The sequence below is a fragment of the Toxotes jaculatrix genome, chromosome 6 (assembly GCF_017976425.1).
Source record: "Toxotes jaculatrix isolate fToxJac2 chromosome 6, fToxJac2.pri, whole genome shotgun sequence".
NCBI lineage: Eukaryota > Metazoa > Chordata > Actinopteri > Toxotidae > Toxotes > Toxotes jaculatrix.
This window is the reverse complement of record NC_054399.1, coordinates 11,487,661-11,509,324: the sequence shown is the minus strand read 5'-3', so window position 1 is coordinate 11,509,324 and position 21,664 is coordinate 11,487,661. Positions and strand designations below refer to the sequence as shown.

At 41.8% G+C, this 21,664-nt stretch overlaps 1 protein-coding gene across 1 annotated transcript in view; it reads right to left on the bottom strand.

Annotated features, from left to right (window-relative positions):
* The window catches only part of pex5la (peroxisomal biogenesis factor 5-like a), a 78,173-nt gene extending 57,191 nt beyond the window's left edge, over nt 1–20,982 (bottom strand). Inside the window, exon 1 of the mRNA XM_041040405.1 lies at nt 20,860–20,982. Within this exon, the coding sequence (XP_040896339.1) occupies nt 20,860–20,880 (21 nt within the window). The 5' untranslated portion in view covers nt 20,881–20,982. The remainder of the gene's footprint in view (nt 1–20,859) is intronic.
* Nucleotides 20,983–21,664: the final 682 nt, after the last annotated feature.

The following is a 21,664-nucleotide window of genomic DNA, read 5'->3' as shown; positions in this document are numbered from 1 at the left end:
GACTTTGACAGATAATAGGGGTGGCGCGATGGCAAGAGAGAGCAAGACTGAAGGACAAAAGTAGTTTAATGGCGACTGGGCGGTAAAGCTCACCCTCAGGCTGAACTCCTCCTCTGCTTCCACTTTAACTCTCTCTCCCCTTGATGACTCTTCATATCCTGGCAGAACAAAAGCCCTCTCCAAGCCCCAGTAGCCAATTTCCTCTTTCCCCATTACCTTCCCATTAAGAAAAACTGTGAAGAAAGAGGACACTGAGCCCCTCTCGCAGAACCAGCCCAAGTCATTACTTACACTATAGCTGTGTTGCTACTTGCAGCTTGGCCTGCAGCTGCTAATGATGAGGGATGGCAGTAAAAGGAGGAGGATCCCCTCTGTGCATTGAGCAGGAGGGTACAGTAACCTGATTACTAGCGGCTGCCTGGAAAATGGCATTACTTTCTCGCTGCACACCCGTCTCTCACTTCAAGCCTCCGACTGTCCTAGATCCGGGCAGCTGCACTGCCAGTGTCTCTGCAGATGAGTTTATCATCCTTCTTTGTAAGAAGCTGTCGTATGCAAGGCTACTAGACAGCTGTCTGCCCCTGAGTGCTTTGATTGCAAAACGTGGCTTTCTGTCTTCTTCATGCATTACTATTCCAGTCCATCAAGATGTGTTTTGATTTAATTATCCGCCTGCAATAAAACATGCAGGTCCAGCAGCCTTTCACTTACATGATGAAGATGTTGTTGAGTACAGTATGCCACAGGGAGTTACAGCTAAGATGTGGAGCTCAGGGAAAAAAAAAAACAGACCATATTGTGCAACTTCAAAGCTGACAGCGATTTACAGGGTGACCTTTTAATGAGTTGACTTAAACCAGAAAATTGGCTTTTATCATTTGGATACCTGCAATTCAATCCAGGCTCACTAATTTGTCTGTTCTGTCTCAAGTATCTGTGGTACTGAAATAGACCCAGAGCTATTTATGGAGAGTTAGAGAGAGAGAGAAAGAGGTAAAAGAGACAGTGATGTTCAGTAAAAACAAGACTGAGTGTACAGCCACACCAGCAGCTCTTTGAGGCTGCACTTAGCAGTGCTTTGAGCTAAACGCTAATGTCAGCACGCTAACGTGCTCATAATGACAATGCTGACATGCTGTAATGTTTACCATGTGCACCATCTCAGTTTAGTGTGCTAATTAGCACTAAACAAAACAAATACAGCTTGTGACAATCCGTCCAACAGTGAAGAAACATCAGGGAGTCCCCAGAGTCAACAGGAATCATCCTCTGGGGAACATGAACATGATCATGCAACCAACCAGCATTGCCATTCCTAAAGCCATGCTGTTAGCATTGCTAAAAATGTAGCTTCACCTTAACGGGAATTGTAGGATTTATCATTTGGGGACCATGAATGTTTGCACAACATATTGTGCTAATCCATCATATAAATGTTAAGATATTTTAGTCCTGGGGACCAAAACATTATTTAAAACTTTCCACTGTTGGTCATTCAAGGACAATATGTTTCACCCAAATAAACACATTTAATTTTCATACACTAGATTTTATCTTGTGTATTCTGACTAAGATTTACCCAACATCAATTTTTTTCACTAGAATTTTGGCAGAGAAACTGAATTTTAATCAAAGTGTTGGTTTATTTAACTCACCACCACATGCAATTATATGTCATCCTATTTGATTTCAGTGCCCCTGTGGTGGTACCTTTAACTTCCCATTGTGCGCGCGCGCACACACGCACACGCACACACGCACACACACACACACACACACACACACACACACACATGGAGTAATCAGGTTGCCCAGACACAGGCCCATGAGGCCCTTGTTACCTTGAGTGACTTTGGCCAATTAAAGCCTTTGAAAACAGCAGCTGCAGGAACAGAGAATTGTGGGGGTGAAGAGGAGGAAGGGATGGGCCATTATGTGCAAGCATCAGCACCATAACAACCTCCCAGCCAGCTGATCATGACCAATTTTTTAATCCGACCCTCATTTTTCAGACATTGTCTTACATACCAGTAACCGCTGATTAAAATTCCATTGATATCCTCATCACTGAGGTAGTTATTTACTGTTTGTTAGTATGTACAGCTCACTAATTACAGTGCTAAAAGTCCAACAAGAAATTCCAAAAATCAATTTTCAAAGCTCTCCATTAGAGCTGGACAATTTGTCAGGTAAGATGTATTACGTAAGTGTGCAAATGATTGGATTTGAACCACATAATGGAGGAAAACAGATGCATACAAGGGAACAGGGCAGGCTTTCAGTGTTTATGCATTAACTAACAATCCTGGGTCAAGGGTAGGTCTCCTGAAGTGATGTTGCACTTGCCCACCCCCACCCTGATTAGTACAGTGTCACACTGCCTCTCTGAGCGCCCTGACACCCAACCCCACCTCCCTGCTGTCACCCAGCCTGCCTCTCGTTCACCAGTCCTTCACTGGAATGGATCGAGGCCCTGCTGCGCAAATAAGATAGGCTGCCAGTAATGGCTTATTGTTTGAAGATGTTCACCCATGCTGTGGGAGGAAATGAATGCTCTTTAGATGCCGCCATTTACATATCATAAAAGGATCTGACTACTTGAGGATGTGACAGCAAAGTGATTGTTCATTGGTTGTTCATGGAGGATTTCTCCCATCGTGATGTGCTTTTATTGAACAGTTAAATATGATAGGATTTGTCCTCATGAGTTTTATTGCAGAATTTCTGTAATTCCTCAAAATGAGCAAGAAAAAAATGGCACCTTCAAAAATCCCTCCTTAATTACAAGCAGTGGTAATATGTTATAAGAAATTGTACTTTCTAAAGTGAACTGACAGTTTGTTCCACTCAGGCATTTTGTCTAAAGAACACTATCTGGACCTGCGCCTGTTTGGGCAGATACTGTTATCAGTAAAACTGAGCCAGGAAGCTTTTTGGACTTCCATTGCACAGACAGATCCAAGTGATTAAGCAAACATTTTAAAAAGCTATTAGGTAAACCACAGAAACACGAGGCAGAATTACACCACAGACCGCCAGCATCAGCTTCTCTATCCCGCTTTCTCTCTTTTTTTAAAAAAAAATTTGTCTTCCTCTCATTTTTCTCTGAAACGCACATCCTCATCATACACAAACGTCATCCTTTTTAAAATACACACACGTGATTCATACAGAACTAATTTCCACCAAAGAAAAAAATAAATAAAAAGCCGTCCTGTTAACTTCAATAAAGTGATGAATTACAGGTTTTTGAAAGCTGCTGTCAGACACGGTGCTGTTTTTAGCTGTGCCCTATGTTTGCGCAACAAAATTAGTTTTGTGGGCTGGCAGTGACGGTGGAGTAATGGAAGAAAGGCCATTTAGTTTATGTGTCACAGTAATATGCCCAGTTTTTCTTAGATGATTTGTATGAAACTGAATACAAATTTTGTGTGAGATATTTACAATAAAACATCTTCCTGTTCCTAGAAGAACAACACTATTGTCCATCAGCTTAGAAACCTTAAGGAGTCATAATTACTAAAGCTATAAGAAGAAGCAAGGCAAACTTAATATAAAGGCAAATCCACAGGGGCCATTAAGCATCCATGCACTTATCAAATCATTTGTAGTTGCTGATGTTTTAAAAGCATTTACTGGATAAGTTCAGTGAGTTCAGTCAGTGCGAGTTGTTCAGCTGAGTGAACTCGATGACCTCACATCCTCTTCAAAGTGGAAAATTTCAGAACTTTGACAATGAAGAGCGGCTTGTCACTTTCAGTTTGTTTCTGTGGACACAAAGAACTGAATGAATTTGTGGACTTTCTTACAATGTCACTGTACCTGCAAGGCATGCCAAGTCATTTCATTTTAAGAAAGGGTGCAGTCAACCATCTAATAGCTCTATTGTGATCATTGCATTGTAATAGTACAAATCTATCAAACCGAAGTATGACCCATGGAGAGGAGCATGCCTTAAATGGGAACTGCCAGCTGTTATAGATGGTTCTCTATTCTGAGAATGTTTTACAATGGGCAAGAATTGCTTCTCTTTCAGTATGTCTGCGTGTGGATGCTTGAGTGTGTGTGAGGGTGGGGAGGTGTGCCGATTAGTGCTGATGCACTTGTGTGTGTGTGTGATAAAGAGAAACTGTGACAAAGACAGAAAGAGAGAGAGACGCCCACAGGCTGCTCATTACCCGTCCACCACGATCACAAGGAATTCGTCAGAAGATAAATGCTCTCCAACAGTACTGCTGATCTCTGTGGAGGCAGGATGCCATCTAACTCAACATGGCAGGACATCACTTACGAACATGCAGAGCAACACACGGCTGTAAATCTCTGTCTTTAAGTTAGCCAAAACGTAAAGGTTGGTGTGTCACGGCTGAGTCTCTGTATCTTACCTTTCAGATTAAATATTATAAAGGTTTTACTTAAACTCTACAGTAATCCCTTTTAAATTTTGTGACAGTAAATCAAACTGTGATCAAGGGTCATTGCAGCTTAACGCCATTCATTGCAATGGAAGGAGGCATCAAAAAGCAGTGCCAGTGTTACGTCTTCCATCTTTTTGGCAAAACTCAGACCAGGCTGGATTTTCCTCCTGAGCTCTTTATCAGAAAACTGATGTCCTGGTATGACGACACAGCACTAAGCCGAACATCACAAAAACAGATTTTTTGGAGACCGTGGCCTTTCACGCAGAGCAGCTGTGCAAGGTGAGATACTGACAGCAGCTTTATTGCCAGTTACTTCTAATTCTCCGCACACTGGTTCACTGGGTTTCATTTGCTGTTGTCCTGATGGCTCATAAAGCAGATTTAGACACTGGGGACCTTTTTTTCTATTTCCTTGGGACCTGTCTTCTTCGATACTTGCTCCCTTTAAATGTAATCAGCAGCCAGTCACATCAGCAAGCCAAGATAGTGGTAGTTTCATTCATCATCAAATCAGTGCGAGGCAGCCCATTAGCATCACACGTAATTAGGCTAATTTAGTATAATCTCACCCTTTGGCAAACACACGTACAGTCCCACTTCAGCAGATGCCCTTCCATGCCAGATTATGCTAGAGCATGCTTGTACAGTAAAATCCACAGGGTTCTTGTCGAAAGCATCACATTGACATGCTGTCTCATTGAGCCGCTTCATAGCCTCACACAGAGGAACGATAAAATCACCTTGTTATTCCAAGTGCTTCACAGGCGAAAGATGACAGAAGGAGCGTTGTTATTTTCAGTCAAAGGATGTCCTTTCACCTTTTGGTAATGTGTAATTCTTAGGTGCTTGAATGGATGATATCAGACCAGGAGGGATGTTTCCTGCATGGAAACAGATACTGAGGACATGGCACAGGGATTCCTCAGCACAGCATCCGCAAGTCTGGAGCCGAGGCTGGCTTTCTGCCCGACCATCGATCGGGAGATCTCAGATTTCATAATAGCTTCCAGGTGTGTGACCATGTTGGGTTTCTATTTTTAAAACTGAAGATCAAAGCGGCTCTTTTCAGTTTTTATGCCTCTGTGCTTGCCTCCACCGCAGGTGGAGAAATTATGTTTTTGGGGTGTCCGTCCAACCATCCATCCCATTCTCGTGAATACTATTTCTCAGGAATGCCTGGAGAGATTTTCTTCAAATTTGCCACAAGCGTTCACTTGGACTAATTAGATTTTGGTTGCCAAAGGTCAAAGGTTAAGGTCTCTGTGACCTGATGTCCTCCCATTCTTGTGACCGGAAAGCCTGGAGGGAATTTCATCACATCTGGCACAAACACCCACCTGGTCTCAAGAATGACCTGATTAGAATTTGGTGGTCAAAGGTCACTGTGACCTCACGTTTTTGACCATAACTCAAGAATTCATATGCTAATTTTGACAAAATTCTAAATACACAAATGTCTAATAGGATAAAATGATGATGTGATGTCCAAAAGGACATCACTCAGGAACAGAAGGGCAGATTGTGACCATATTTGGTTGGATACTGAATTTGGTAAAACCAATCTTGGTTGACCACCTTCAAACTGTGGTGACTGTATAGATCTGTGCTGCCAGGTTGAAGATGTGTGTGAAGCATCCACATTTTGTATTTATTGGCCAAGCATTTGAACACATGCACCGAATTTGAGTCTAAATATATAAATCTGGACAGACATGCATGTAAGCTGCAACTTGACTGGTTGACAGAGGCATCCAACTGTGATTCTAGTTTATATTTTCTCACTGAGTCGTTGGTGCCATTGGTTCATCAGTCAAAGTCGAGACCTACTCGATCTGGCTTTAGACTGTACACAGACTGACAGACTGTAAACATCGATATGACCAACCAATCAGTGTAAAGAGCTCCCTTCATCAGAGCAGAGATGAAATTTAGCATGATGATTTTCTCATGTTGGGTCACTCGAGTAGACTCAAGCGGTTATTGCTGATGAGGGGCGGATGCTGCTGTTGAAGCTTTCCTCATGTAAGTGTTAGACTTCCAGCACAAATCACCACGATGAGGAGTTCATCATCAAAGGGTGTTTTTTTTTACTAGTCATTTAGAATGGGCTGATGGCAGAGTGTGTGTGTGTGTGTGTGCATGTGTGTGTTTCTGAATGGGGTGGGGTGGGGTGGGGAGGGTGCTCTTCACACAAGATTAGATGTGGGCAGCGGTGCTGATTACACAAGGGGCTGTGAGGCACACGTAATCATGTCATACAGCTTAGTTTGTTACCATCTCTTACCCTCTGCCAGACTGGAGAGTTTCCATCTCCGCTCTGTCTGGCTGCCTTTTAAAACTTTGTGCAGCAAATGAATGCAGAGAGGAACAAACTGTAATAATGAACATGCTGTGAAGAGGCAACCATCTTCTCTCTGATGGTTCCGATATGTGATTTTTTTTCTTACAGTATGTTAGCGGAGTTAAAGCTTTTGGCCATAAAAGAGGCTGCCAACAGCGCAGGGGAAATAACACACATTATCTTGCTGTTCAGAGCATGAACACTATCTTTGTTGTGCACAACAGACTATTTTACATTTACAAGAATGAGGATGCTTTATTATAATGCTCTAACAGGATTGATGGAACTGGAACCTGCTGGTGTACATTATGAATGTCTTTCTGGATACCTCTGAGTTCCTGAATAGAATTTCAGGAACTCCTTATACATTCCCTGCTGTCTCTAATGGATATGAGGAGCAATATGTTAGTAAGGATTTTGTTATTAGAAGGATGGATTGGAGTTAATAAATCTGCAGGGTTTCTAAAATGTTGAGAAATGAGCAGACAGAAGTTATAGGACCTTTTTTATTGCTTTTGACTTAAAAAACAACAACTATGTTTTAATATTAGGATAGGATAGGATCTTTATAGTCACTTGCACAGAAGTACAGGCGAAATTTCGTTAAGGCGGGTAGGGAGGGGAATGTGTGTGTGTCAGTCTATGAGAAGTGTTTACGATTTGTATGACCAAGACTGGATGTTTACAGGTCAGTTCATCAGTTGTCCTTGAAGGGAGATACGAGCTGCATAGGAATTTGATAGGAGCACAGCTGCAGAGCTATTCTTCCAGGCCGGGAGAGGGGGTGGGGGTTGGGGGGGGCCGAGGGACAGAAACAATACAGCCAATACGCAAGAAGCAATTTATCGATCCGTGTTGAATTTATCCAGATCAGTAATCAATCAGTCTGGTCTCAGTGCTCGTCATCCCCTGCAGATGCATGGAGTAGCTTCGACATCTCCTCAAGCTTGACAGACAGTCCCTTCACCAATCTCAACAGGTGTTCGGACTGTCTTCCGATGTTATCAATCTGTCTCCGTTCCTCCTCAGATCAGGCTGAGATGTTACTGATATTAACATATTAATTAATGTTATTAATAAGTTTTGAAAATAACAGTTTCTTGCTGTATACCTGTCTCATGCAAAGTAGTTTTTTGGGGCAACTAATTCTGCGCGGCTGTTTTTCTTATTTAGCTGAAACCTTAAACAAAGTGCTCGAGCTTAATGATGTTTAAGTTATCCTTAACTTTACTTAAAGCAGTTTGAAAATGATTCGTCTAATTTGTGTGATGAAACCAAGTGTAAAAACTCTTTGTAATAATTTCTCAATTTTCTTTAAACTGTAAATAAGTAAATAAACTGACCTGCTGTTTTGTGGCAGTTCCCTCTGTCATTCCCAACAACAAAAACAACTCTTCTCTTTCTTCTCTGTATGTCTTTATCTCTCCCTGCACCATTGTTAAAGATGTGACTGACCTTTTCTGTGGCAGCCTGTCTAACTACCCTGGGGTATATGATAACTGGAGGATAGGCTTTAATTGACGTGATAGCATTCTTGAGGTTGGGCGAGGTGAGGGAGAGGAGTAGGTAGAGAAATGTTGAAAGTAGAAAGGTTACGCGCTTGCGAGGTTTTTGCTGAAGGTTGGAAATGTCTCTTCATGAGTTTAGATGACAATGATGTGATAGGAGACAGCTGGATTCCTCTGTAATTTCAAGTATTTTTCTGTTTTCAGCAGCAACACTACAGGAACGATCATTGTTTTTACTTTAAAATGAGCTCGCGGATGAATTTTCAAAAAAATATTTCTCAGTGAGATGAATTGCCTGAGGTTAAATACCACTTTGGCGTAGTTGTAGACTCGATTCAGGAAGGTAATTTTGAATTTGAGTTGAACCATGTTTCACTGCCTTACTGCACCCAATTGATCCCAAGTCTTTCTCTGACCTTTTCATTGGATTGTACGGATTTCTGTCTTGTTGAGCTGAAAACAAAACAACCGTGCTAAACTGGCTGCTGGTATGCTTTAAGTACCACAGACATGCAGCTCTTATCTCAAGAGTTTGCTTGTCTTTGTAAGCTGGAACAAGATAAATCATTTTTAGGTGGTCTCAACTCTGAATGAACTTTATTGAAGGAATGCTGCTTTGTTCCTGACATGAATTTTAAAAAATACATTTAATAGGTTTGCACAAATGAGCCTGCAATACAGTATTTTCATTTCTATACATTATTTGATGACAGATATAATCATCCACAGAGATAAATCAGTCTAAGTTTTCAGCTGACCAAAAATAGAAGTGTATAAATAGAAGCGGTTCATGATTCATTATCTTTACTGGAAGTTTATTTCCATTCATGCATTCCTCCCTCCAGAGGCTTCCATGTAGTGCAGGCCATAGTGTGCATTGGTGCGTTTTTTTTTCCTCGCCTACGTGAATGAGACACGTCACATCCTTGCACTGCAGGGCATTAATGAGAGCTGAGGCAGCTACTTTCCAGGAGCACATCTGATATTGTTTAATAACACTTCAACATCCACAGTACTTTTCAGTGTTTGATTTTGATCTGTGTAACATCAGCTTCATTCGAAAATTCTAAAATTTACATCAGATTTGTTTTGTACCAATAAGTCCTCCAACCAGATTGACCATATGGGTTGACCCATAGCAGTGTCTCATGAAACAGTGCCCATACATGGAAGCAAGTGTAATGGAAATTAGTTGTCATGAGAACAATTTAAACATGGAATGGTCACGGTTTGGTTACAAAAACTAGCTGGTTAGGTTTGGTTACAAAAGCTGGTTAGGTTTAGGGAAAGAGCCTGGTTTTTGGTTTTGGTTTAAATTAAGTTTAGAGGCCCTTCGTTGTCATGGTTACCACAATAAACGTGGTTGCGGTTGTGGAACAATCATGGTTAAAAGAAAGAACGATAGCTATTGGTTTCAAATGGGCAATTTCAAATGGGCAGTGGTGTCCTGTCTTAAAGTCTTGTGTTTTGTTGACCCATCCATCCACCCTGGCCTCCTTCCTATGGGGATTTTGTTCCTCATCTGGCTTCCACCTTCGCCCCCGTAATAATTACTATCACCGTATGAGGTCTTCTAACAGAAACATGTAACCATAGGTCATAATAAGCTACCTGCACAGACACCACATTTGCAGTAGTTGCACAAAGACTGTGCAGTGTGAAAATAAATCTTTGCTGCAAAAGCTGCATAACACTGCAAAATGAATATGAGAGACCATGGTAATTCGTATAGAGATGATTGTATAGACTCTGCCATTGACTGAAATTCAAGCAGGTCAGTTCTGCCAGGGCGTTGAAAATATTATGTCCATGCTGCTGCAGGCAATTCATTAAAGTGACCCTCTAGTCAATAGCTTTAAATTAAAAGAATAGAGCATAAAATGCAAAAATCTGCTTTCTGCAGAGTGTGGTACAGATAGCTTTTTAGTTTTTGAGTTATTTACTCAACTGAAGAATGAGACAAAAATTAAAATCTTAGAAAAAGTGTGTGTGCTTGTCTGAAGGCGTGTGTGTGTGGCACTGTGGCCTACCAAATGATGCAGGCAATTTTAAATGTGAAAGTTAATAGGATTAAACACTCTATAAATGCTAGCATCCACATGAGACCGCATGCTTGCGTACACACACACACACTTTTGGAAACATAAAACTCTTAATGGGGCATGTTGGTACTTTGACATCTGCTTCTCTTTCTGCAGAGTCGAGTACTGTTGACTGTCTCAAGAATTTTAGCAGTTTGATGATGAATGTTAAAAGAGACCATCTCAGTGAAAATCTGTCCCTGATTTTTTAAGATTTTTTATGTAGAAATACTTTAGTATGCAAGATGAAACTTGAAAGGTAAAGTGGGCTCAGACTGTTGGACCCCACCGTGTGTTGGACACTAATTTAATGGAATTCTAATCTTTAATTGGTTTTGTCATTCTCAGCTATTGCTCAAAGGACAAAATGGTAATTGGTAATGAAGTCTAAAGGGTGAATGTTTAGTTTAGTTAACTGAGGTAAAGGTTTTAGTCTCAAAAAGCGGCACAGGCTTCAAGCCTCACTTGCACTAAAAAGTTGACATTATATGAGGTCAGGGTAAAAGTGTGCAAAGACCTTCCTGCTGGTCTTATTACCTTATTACTACCTTTTACTTATTGTGCCATGTTATTGCATAATATTTATGTAGAGGGAAAACATATTCCTCTCTATTTTTAATACGTGGGGAACATTCCCTACTTGTGTTTGAAGATATCTTACATTACAAAGTTTCAGATGAGTCTAGACAAAATGTACCTGAGTGAATAAGGTCAATTGTGATGACAAGTAGAGACACTGAGGTACCCACATTTGACATTATTTACTGTAAATGGTATTCAAACAATGTCCAAAACAATAGTTTTACGTACTGTCATGTTGGGAATAGAGGCGAGGGGACTGTCTAACCTAATCAGTCCAATCGCTCTCTGTAAGTGTGTGTGCTGATCTGACACAAACATACCGCACATGCAGACAGCTTAAACAGCCCAAAATAGCAACTCTGATATCTATAGACTTGAGCTAGACATTCCCATGGCCAGCAAGCCCCTAACTGACACACAGCCTGTTTCCTCGGATTCAGACACCTTCGCAGACACACAGAAACGCTCTCACTGCCTCTGTCAGCGATGGATTACGCTGAGAGAATAAATTGTAGGATACAATGGAGGAACTTTCATCTTGCCACAAGAGGTGACAGTTGTAGAAATGAATAGGTACCTTTTAAACAGGGACAAATAGAAAGATGCTCCATTGTTTTGCTCTCTTCCTCTCTCTTTGCTCCCAAATGACAAAAACACCAATTCATAGTGAAATACCAGCAAAGTATTTGTTCCCACTGAAAATACACTGTTCTCCGCTTCTCTCTGCCTCTTCATATCCCTCACTTTCTCTCCACATGGGTGTGAAACTCTCACCCTCATAGTCCAGCAGCTAATTGCGTGTTTTGTCAGAATTCTAACAAAAACACGATAAATGGTGATAAAAGGCACTCCGCCAGTAAAGCTACATATTTCCTTAATCATAACAAAGTCATTCTAACTTGCACACCAGGATGGCTTGGCTTTATGTCAGGTGCCAGTTTTGACAGTAGAGTCTGTCACACACACACACCCACACACACACACACACACGCACACGCACACACACACACACACACACACACACACACACACACACACACACACCCAGACGCATATCAATGTGAGCATTGTGTCCATCAAAATTGACTCGCTCTATTTGTCAGTGTCTGTAGAGTACAACAGATTCCTGCTGGTGATAGTAATATATATTATAATATTATACATTATAATTAATATATTAATTATATAATATATATTATAATATTTACAACTAATGCAGTATTTATAACAGAATTAGTTTAGAGTTTTCACGTGTGCAAAACCAGGCGTAGTGCGTTGGTGAACCTATTAATCAACACCAATCTATTCAGACAGCTATGTTGGAAGTTATGCAGGAGACATATTTCATTTTTTTCTGTCCCTATGGAGCATGTAGGTGACTTTAGATGGAAAACTGGCCTCGGGCGATCACCCATACAAGATGTGATGTTTGCGTCATCACATAAACACGTATGTATCATTTGTATCACTTGGCTGCCAAGATGCATTGTCCATTCTCTGCATGTATGGAGAGAAGTCAGGGGAGCAGAGACTTTGACCTCTTCCCTGGCACACTGCTGCAGCCCCTGTCATGTGAAGAAAAATGAATCACATGTCCAGACCTTGCCTCATTATCTACACTTGTGTAACGTGTGAACAGGCCTGTATGCTCAGGGGCATACATATGCACACATGCACGCAATGACATGCAGGTACTTCCTGTACATTTAGAAAAACCAAACACATATTGTAAGCTTGTAACTACACACATATAAGCTTGAAGTGAGAGGCACACTCTGTCAGAGTCAGATTGCTGCCTGTGGGACTGCTCCAGGTGAGGAGTCGGTCGTGCTCTGCTAACAAAACCTTCCTGCCTTTAGACCTCGCAGCTGGTGTACCCTTGAACTCCGTATACATCCCATCTGCATACCCAGCTCCTCTCTGAGCTCCGCTCTGTAGCCCAGCCCTCCACTTCTGCCAGGGAATTTATTAACTGCATGTCTCATAGGTATTTATAGAAATGCAAGGCAATTTTTGCTCACCTGCCTCCAACAGACGAACTCGTACAGAAAGAGCATAGACACTGAAATACACCCAGACTGTGTTTGAGATGCACTTAGTGAACAGCTGAAGGAAAGTGGTATTATTTGACCTTTCCTCTTGCTTCCCCTGTCTACAGTTAGAGGAGCACTTAGAAGGAAGAACTGCTGTAAATCCATCCTCCACAAAATACTCCAAATTCCTTATTCACCATTGAATACTGTCTTTGCAAAAACATTTTTCAGTTACACTATCATTATCTTCCACACTTCATCCTTCATTCAGCATGTACAAATAACATCAAAGATTTCTGTTTCCACTCCAGCCTTACGCAAGAGAGCTTTGGAGAGACAAATTATTGGTTCATGTGGCAAAAAGCCCTTGAAATTAATTTAGAACTAAGTAGAGCAGCTTCTGTTTACGTTTCATTGTTCTGACTTCCCTACACACAGCTTCTATTTCCCCTGCTGTAAAGTGCCGGGTAGTACTCGGTTGTTGTAAGTAGAGAGCTGTGACGGAGAGTGTTGAAATTGTCATTAGTGTAGATCATAAGGGGGATGTAATTGGTATTTGTGGGTACACACTAATTGCTGTGATAATATGCAGACCATGGTTTTTGCAGAGCATTCTCTTGCAATTATCTGACAAGATCACCAGCTCAGAGAGAAAGAGCTATTGTGTTGGGTTGAGGGTGAAGACAGAGCTACTACAGTGGGTTCAAATCTAGAAGCAGGATGTCGGGAGTCGGCAAATCAAAAGATGAGTATCTCTCGCTCGGGGCAAGAAAACGGATTCTCTCAGCAAAACAGCGATGAGAATGAGCAATGATGAAGACAAGAGCAGTGTCTCATGTCCTCCCCATGTAGCAGCGACCTTTGGATATACCTCACGTCTAATGTGCGAATCTGTCCTCACTATCTGTTCTTATTTCACTGCAGCTTCTCTATCTGAAGAGAGAGAGAGACAGACATAATATGCAGGAGTGATTGTTTTCACTGTTAACTGTGTGAGCTTTATAAAGTTTACTCAGCATTGTGTCACATCCCAGGCCCCCTTTCCTATGTGCCTACTACCTGCGTTTAGTTGCCTGTTACCTATGCCTGCCTGCCTGTCAATCCATTTACCCGTAAGCCCGTTTCCATCTTTTAAACCAACTTCACTGCATCAGCCTGTCTTTGTGTCTGCGTTTGCATCGACCCTGCCTTTGCTCCTTCCATCAGCCGCGACAGAGATCAGGCAGCGGAAACTCAAATAAATTGGACAGTTTTGCGAAGCGGATTCAATTAAATGCTTTGGTGATGAAGGCACTTACAAGAAAAATAATCAGCTTGTAATTTATAGAAAAACTTCATTGTCAGACCAGCGCTTTTGGGGCTTGTTATCTTCGTCAAGGACATCGTAAAACACATTACAAAGAACATTTCAAGAAGATGGTTATGAAGCAAAAAAACAAAAAAACAAAACATTAAGAGTTTTAAAAAAATGTATGGACAGCCAATCACATTCTTTATATACACATACATTTCAGCCAATGGGACCTTGTAAGTAAATGAAGTTTTAGTCCCTACTCTACCTTAACATGTAGATGTTTCACTGGTATGTTGTTTACCAACAACATGGTGGCACTAACTCAACGCTGGACAGTGCCTTTAAATATCTAGGTGTGAATCCTGCTCACATCTGCCAGAGTGAAGTGCATATTTGTTTATCAACAGCTCTCATCCATGATAGCTCATGTCTCCCCGGAGGACCAAACACATGCTCTCTCCACTCCGGCGCTGAGGCGCCTGGTTTCTGGAGCAAATTAATTCCCAGCTGGAGAATGACTGTTATGAATGGTTTGGGCGAGAGAGATGGATGATCTACCCATTCTTCTGCGGAGCCCTCTGCTCCTAGTAACAAAGATGCTGGGGCTTGTCCTACTTTTGTGGGTGGAAAAATGTGGCTTTGTACTGTAGCTCAGGGGACTCTCCATGTGGGGCTGGGAGGGCTGTCGTGTTAACAGACGTGAAGCAGAAAGACACCCAGAGGAAATCTACCACCACAAAGAAAGATGTGGAGCTGTGAAGATGCGAATTTGGGTGCTTCACATTGATTATATCCCTTCTCAGATAGAAACGTCTGGTTTGAGGACACCTGCTACACCCTGTTGACATTTGGTGTGTGCATATGTGTGTATGAGTCGGTAGTTCAGGCCAAGACAGTCCCATGGCATTCTGTCTGAGACTCATAATGTTGTGTAAAGCTTGTGAGCTGCCTCTCTTCTGTGGTGCAGGCAGCACTTATCCACTATCATTTTTTCTGTCAAAACTCAAAATTGCATGTTTATTGAGCATAAAATAAGTAAAACAAGTCTGACAGGCAGTATGAACCCAAGGCAAGTGGTTAGTTGCAAACAGTTGAAGGCCAGTACCACGATTCACCTTTCATAGCAGGCGTTCTGCACCTCCAAAATGTCAATATACCAGATATTAATGAAACTACAAAGGAAAGATATATTAAAAATATGGAACATGGGAAAAACCCCAATTGGAAACTGAAAAGCATCTGGAAGCATCTGTCTGTTTGCATGTCAGTAACACTGATGAATGTCAGTCAGAGAAAATCTATAATGTGACTTATATCATAATAATCAATAATGGAACTGAGTTGCTCTGTCAATTATGTGAAAAAAATCTTCCTTCTCCAATGAACTGTAGTAACCTTTAGCGGGACGATAACCAATACAAGGTCATGAATAGGCAACTGCTTTTATTTATTTTAGGCATTTGGCTTAAATTATAGATCTTCATAAGGACAATATCAGAGCACACTTTAATTAATCAACAATGGAGACTGGGTGTCCTAATGTCAAACTTTTGGTGAAAATGTTTATGTTTTCATGAACAAAATGCTTCACTTTGGGTTTATGAATTCCTGTAAAAATGTATTTATGTAAAATGTAAACAGGTTTATGTAATGTACAAACATGGCTTTTTAGTTACTGACCAGCCAGCTGTTTTATGAGGAACACTTTGACGGCACATGAATAGTCAGGAAGACCAATCTCATCATTTCAATCCCATCACAGCTCTGGATTTTGTCAGTGTTCAGGATATGAGCCATGGATTAGGTTCTCAAAGTGAATGACACTAGGTCTCACACACATACCTGCATTCACAGACTCTTACTGTCAAACCTTGAATACAAGGTATGGTGAAGATCCAGGAAGACTTGATTAAAACATATATATATATATATATATATATATATATATATATATAGCTGTATTGCATGGTCTTTCTCTCCTTCTTCCACGCCCCTCATCCCGATCTCTCATTTCTCCTCACATCATTCACACCCACATCTGTCCCATATGTTCACTGTTTTTTAGTTGTAATTTATTTTAAAGGGTGGATGGGTGGGTGTTCAGAGAGCACAAATGACTGAAAATGGCAAAATGACCAAATTCCCATGTTATGTGGGCAAGCACAACAACCCCCGTTTCCTCAATCAGCTTATAGGAAAACTGCTGCTGATGCGTGCATGAATCCCTCTTAGTCTCTCTCTCTAGTCCGCTTTACGAGCTCCACAAGCTGCTCAGGGCCTCTACACAGTCTTAACGACCCAACCAGGGAGGACGAGAGATTCCCATTATGCGTCCCCACTGTCACCAGTGACTGAGGTACCAGATGCCAGTCACCTTGGTAAGCACAGTGACACAGTGCTAATCCTTCAGGATATCTGGTCTCTTCAGAAAACTTAAGTGAGGAAACCAGAGGACATAGAAGACACTTTACTGTGTCTTTTAGCATGTGTGTCTTTATTCATACGTACAACACGTGAGTCTGCAATTCCTCTTCACTTTTTTGACATTGTTAGTTAGGACAGTTGGGAATTAAAAGTTGTCATAGTTTAAAATATTTCTCTCCACCAAACTCAATGCCACAGTGAAACTAGTGCAACTTTATTCTCAAACAATGGTCTGTCTCTAGTTGCGTTCTCTCTTTGGAATAATCCTTTTTGGTGGGAGAGTATTCCTCTCCTTTGATTTGCATTTTACAATATGCTCACGTCTCACAATTTCCTGAAACTTGACTCCAAAGTACAGTGACTGATCAGTTTCAGGCTCGGCCATGTGTCTTGTGGACGTTTTAGCTTCCTGCGCTGCCACACATCTTCCGCAAGGAGAGAGCAGTGCTGTCTGTGGAGCTTTCGTTCCAGCCGGATACCACCTGATTTCGCTCATTATCCCGGCTCCTGAAATAGTCAGGCCTATTAAGTCGCTCTTAATCAAGACCATAGTTCACTGAATCAAGGAGAGTTTAAAACTGCCTCTGTGGAAAAAGACTCCAGGACCCCTTTGTCTTGCCTGAGGCTGACCGCCACGGCCGTGGGAGAAGTCGTGTTGAAATCCTTGTAGTGCAACAGTGAAAAAAGGAGGAGCTTTAGTGGACTTAAACATCCACGGACGAGTGCGCAGCTATGATTAATGAATGCTTGTGTTGTGTTATGAAGCACACGCCTGCATAGATGCCTGCCGGTGTTGTGATGCCCTGTCACCTCTGTGTGTCAACTCATTGATTTGATTGATTGCTCTGCTCTGCTTTTACAGTGTCTGCTGGTTGATTACTCTGTAACATCTTTACAAGAGGTTTTCCTCCATTAAACATTACTTCATTTTGCTTTTAGCATTGATTGGAATATTTTAAATCATTAGGACTTGTAAAATTGCATTTTGCATCTCATAAAACACGTCTGATTATTCTAATTACCTGCATTTTAATGTGTCAGTATCTACAGTCTCTATGAAGTTAGGAAGGCTATGGTGCCCCTTGAGAGAAAGTGTGTTTGGCTGTAGTGAGGAGAAACCAAAAAACACAAAGGGATGCTCGAGGTTGCCACAAATATCTGTACCACCTAAATAGAAGAGGAAACAAGAAATGCAAAAGTGGAAAAGTGATTCTGAACAACTCAGCCATTTTTATATTGTATCACTGGCCTGTTTACTCTGGCAGAGTCTTGGATGAAAACGTCTAAAGAAATAATCTTTTACCCAGAGAACCAAACCGAATGAACAAATCGGGAGCTTAATGAAAAGATGGTGCGAACAGCTGAGATCTTAAGAGACTTGATCTACTTCTGATCAACGGTAGCATCCATCCAAGATCTTCCCCGGGGGAGGGGGGGGGGGGGGGGGGCTTCGAATATGGTAATCAAATTATGTAATCGTGTTGTGCTTAACAGAGCAAATATCCAAAGGCCTTGAAGCATCACTTCCATTAAACCGTGATGTCTTTTATACTCACAGTACAAGCGCGCCCATAATTAGGTTCACTGTAAACATGAATACCCAAGCAGGGAAACCACTTCAACAATTACACTGCAATCTGTAATGTCAAAACGTTATGGGAAGGTGTCATCTGAAGGAGTATGGATGGAGACAAACTCAAGGTCTTTCTTATGTGTACTACATCAAAGCATAAATATACTGACTGAAACAATATCTCTTGTAGCTTTTTGTTTTTTTGTTTAATAAAGATGAGCAGCCGCGCTGAATCAGCTCGCCACACAGCATCTGCAGTTGCACCTTCACAGAAAGAGCAATGAGACTGACATCCACACCTCTGAATTGCTTTTCTTTAACTGCTTCAATCTTTTCCAACACTTGATACAGTAAAGTGATCATCTGCTCACGGAAATGGAACAACATGCAGTTTGCTTCATGCAGAACTACTGTAGGATGCTGCCACCACCTTTATTTAAATGTGTTTACAGGACATTCAAGACAAAAAAAAAAAAAAAAACATTATTGGAGAAACTGAATTCACGCATTGTCCAGCACCATATTTCTTCCAAGCAGCCGTGGTAACGAGCATGAGTTCTGACATCGCTTTCTGCTTTCTGAGCTGCATCACTCAAGTGACACGGACAAATCAAGGACTTACAAGTATATCTACATTGGGCAAGCAAAACTGATAGCTCTGATTATGAGTGACTGACTGATGCTGCACCAATGTTACGTGTGTACAGTATGAGCTTCATTTAAAATTCCAAGCTATGGAGACTCACAACTCTGAATGATTTATGCTCCAAGCCTCCATTCAGAGGCAACATCAGCATTGTGAAATATCAAAATAATGAATACTTTAGAGGGCATAATCAACATTCATGTAATGTTTTACCATGATTTAAAGCAACATATTGTATATCTTAAATGAAATGTATGCTAGAAATAACATATTCCTACGCAAGAAGTCCCCAGGTTCAGTGACATATCTCAGGGCATTTACTTTACCCCAAAAGAGCTCCATGTCAATCTGTCACGACCAGAAAGTTTTTACAAAAGCTGGCTATTTGTCTGTAGTTGTCATGATGCAACAAACCCCACCCATTCCCCACACAGACAATGCTTTGTTTGCATTCCCTCCCTGACAAAGGTCTGGCCATATTACCCAGATAGCTCTGATTTCACATGAACACACACACTCAACAACAACTCACATGTTTAACTTCAAGGAGAAAGTGTTGTCATCATTGAAATAAATGCATCAGTTACACAAGCGAGCGCCACAGCACAAGATCCATTACCGACAGATAGAGCATCTGCTTTGCATTCACTGGACATTTGCTGCTAAATTAGCCCCACATAATGGCCGACAAAGAGCAATATCTTGTTTCAGTCATGATCTAAACAAGGCACAGTGTAATGACTTGCATGCATGTGATGAGTAACATATAAAGTGTCAGATCATGGGATGAAACACGGAAACCTTTGATTTAAAGATAATATACATGTGTTTAATCTTTGGTTATATGTCTTTGAAATACCATAACTAAATATCCCCAGGCTTTTCATTGACCCTTAACAAACACAACAGGGGTAATCCAGACAAGAACTGCAGACTGTCTTTTCATGCATTTTCTATGAATACTGCTGCTTGAGTAATATATCATGAAATATTAAATTTTGGTCTTTTAATGCTCCAGAGTACTGACTCAGGAGTGGGCTTTCATTACATAATCAGCTGTCTGGGAGCTGAAGTATCTTTGTCAACCAAAAGTATTAATTTCAATCCTTGCATCTAAAACAGAGAAGGGGTTGGAATCATTAACCACTGAGGGGGGGTGGGGGGATTAGTGCTGTACACTATGAGCCTGTTGTGTTCAAATGACAATGTGTGATTGCACTGTGCATCAAACACGCAGTGCTGGGAGCTCTGAGGTGCAGTTAAAAGACAGTAGCCCTCAGATTTCCACAGAAGGAGGCGTGAGATTCAGCTCTTTATCATCATGCCTTGAACATTTTATACCTGCTTTTCCCAGTTTCGTGGTGCCCAGTTTCAGCCTCTGCTCGTGGCTTAACACAAAAGTGTACCGTGTGCCCTGTAGTTTCATATATGAAAATTGACGTCAGGTTGCGTGACGTCACATGCGCCCAAGCACGCATGTTAAGAAACAGATGATTTGTGGCGGCGTCGAGGCTGCCCCGCTTAAGCCCCTATGCAGGCTCGCCTCCTGTTTACGTCTGGCATGCACCTGCACGTGCAGTGGGCGCGCTCCCTCTGTTTCCTCAATGAAAATAGGAAATCGTGTAGGCTACGGCTGATGAAGTTCCTAAGCTCCTTAACCTAAAAGCCTCGCTCTCATTTCAGCTGTAAATGATCAGAGCACGTGTCCCCCTCAGTTAGGTAAGTTAAAAACACCATGCATGTCCCTGTTGTCAGCTGGCAGGTAGTTTGACCGCCGCAGTCTGAAATCTCTGCTTGCCTCGGACTAACCGTGATGACCTCATATCCCTTGTGTAAAAAAAAAAACGAGGCTGCACGTAGAAGTGCGCCTTGTTCACATCAGTTCATTTCTTCCATCACAACTAACACAGTTCGTTTTCATGGTGAGTGAACAACAAAAACAGGCTGCCCACTTACCTGTAAATGCCCCTGGTACATATTGAGCTCACAGTCAGCCGCGGATCTCTCCGTCAGTGGATCTTTAGACTTCTTCCAGACTTGAAAGGGGGACAGAGAGTCAGACTGGAAGTGTTGCAGCGGAGTTGGGTTTTTTTTTTTTTTTTTTTCTTTTTTTTTAGTCAGGAGGTCCGGAGGAGCAGACAGAGCGGAGCTGTCCTCTCCTCAGGTGCTGAAGCGGACACTTTGGACTTATCCAGGATTTCTCTGCGCGGTGACACCGAGGCGCGCCGGGCGCAAAAAGACAAGGACGGAGAGTCCGTCGTCGGACCCGCACTTTTCTCCCCGCAGATTCCTCACAGTGTGCTGACGCTGGATTTTTAACTAGTACCGTTTGGGGTTATTAAAAGACAACCTTGCTGTTCTTGTAGGAGGGGGTAAAAAAATCTCCGCGTTTTAAGTCTTCATCCTGAACGCACTGCCGCTCCCCCTCTCTGTTTCTCTTACCTTGCCTCTGTCTCCCTCTCTCGCTCTCCCTCTCTCCTCCTCTCTCTCTAAATGTTTTGACGTTCCTCCGGCTTCATTCTCTTCTTATAGTGCGCTCCTCTTCCTTGTTTGCCAACTACTCCCTCTAACCCAACCCTCTGGTGCCTCCCCCAGTGCTGACGTACTCCACGAGGTACATCAGAACATTTCACTCACACTTCAGAGCATGTTCAGAAAAACACACAGAAAAAAATGTGCATTTATTCCATGACTGATCCATTACCGGTAGTCCGTCCATCCATCCAACCATTTTCTATACTGCTTGATCAGGATTGCGGGG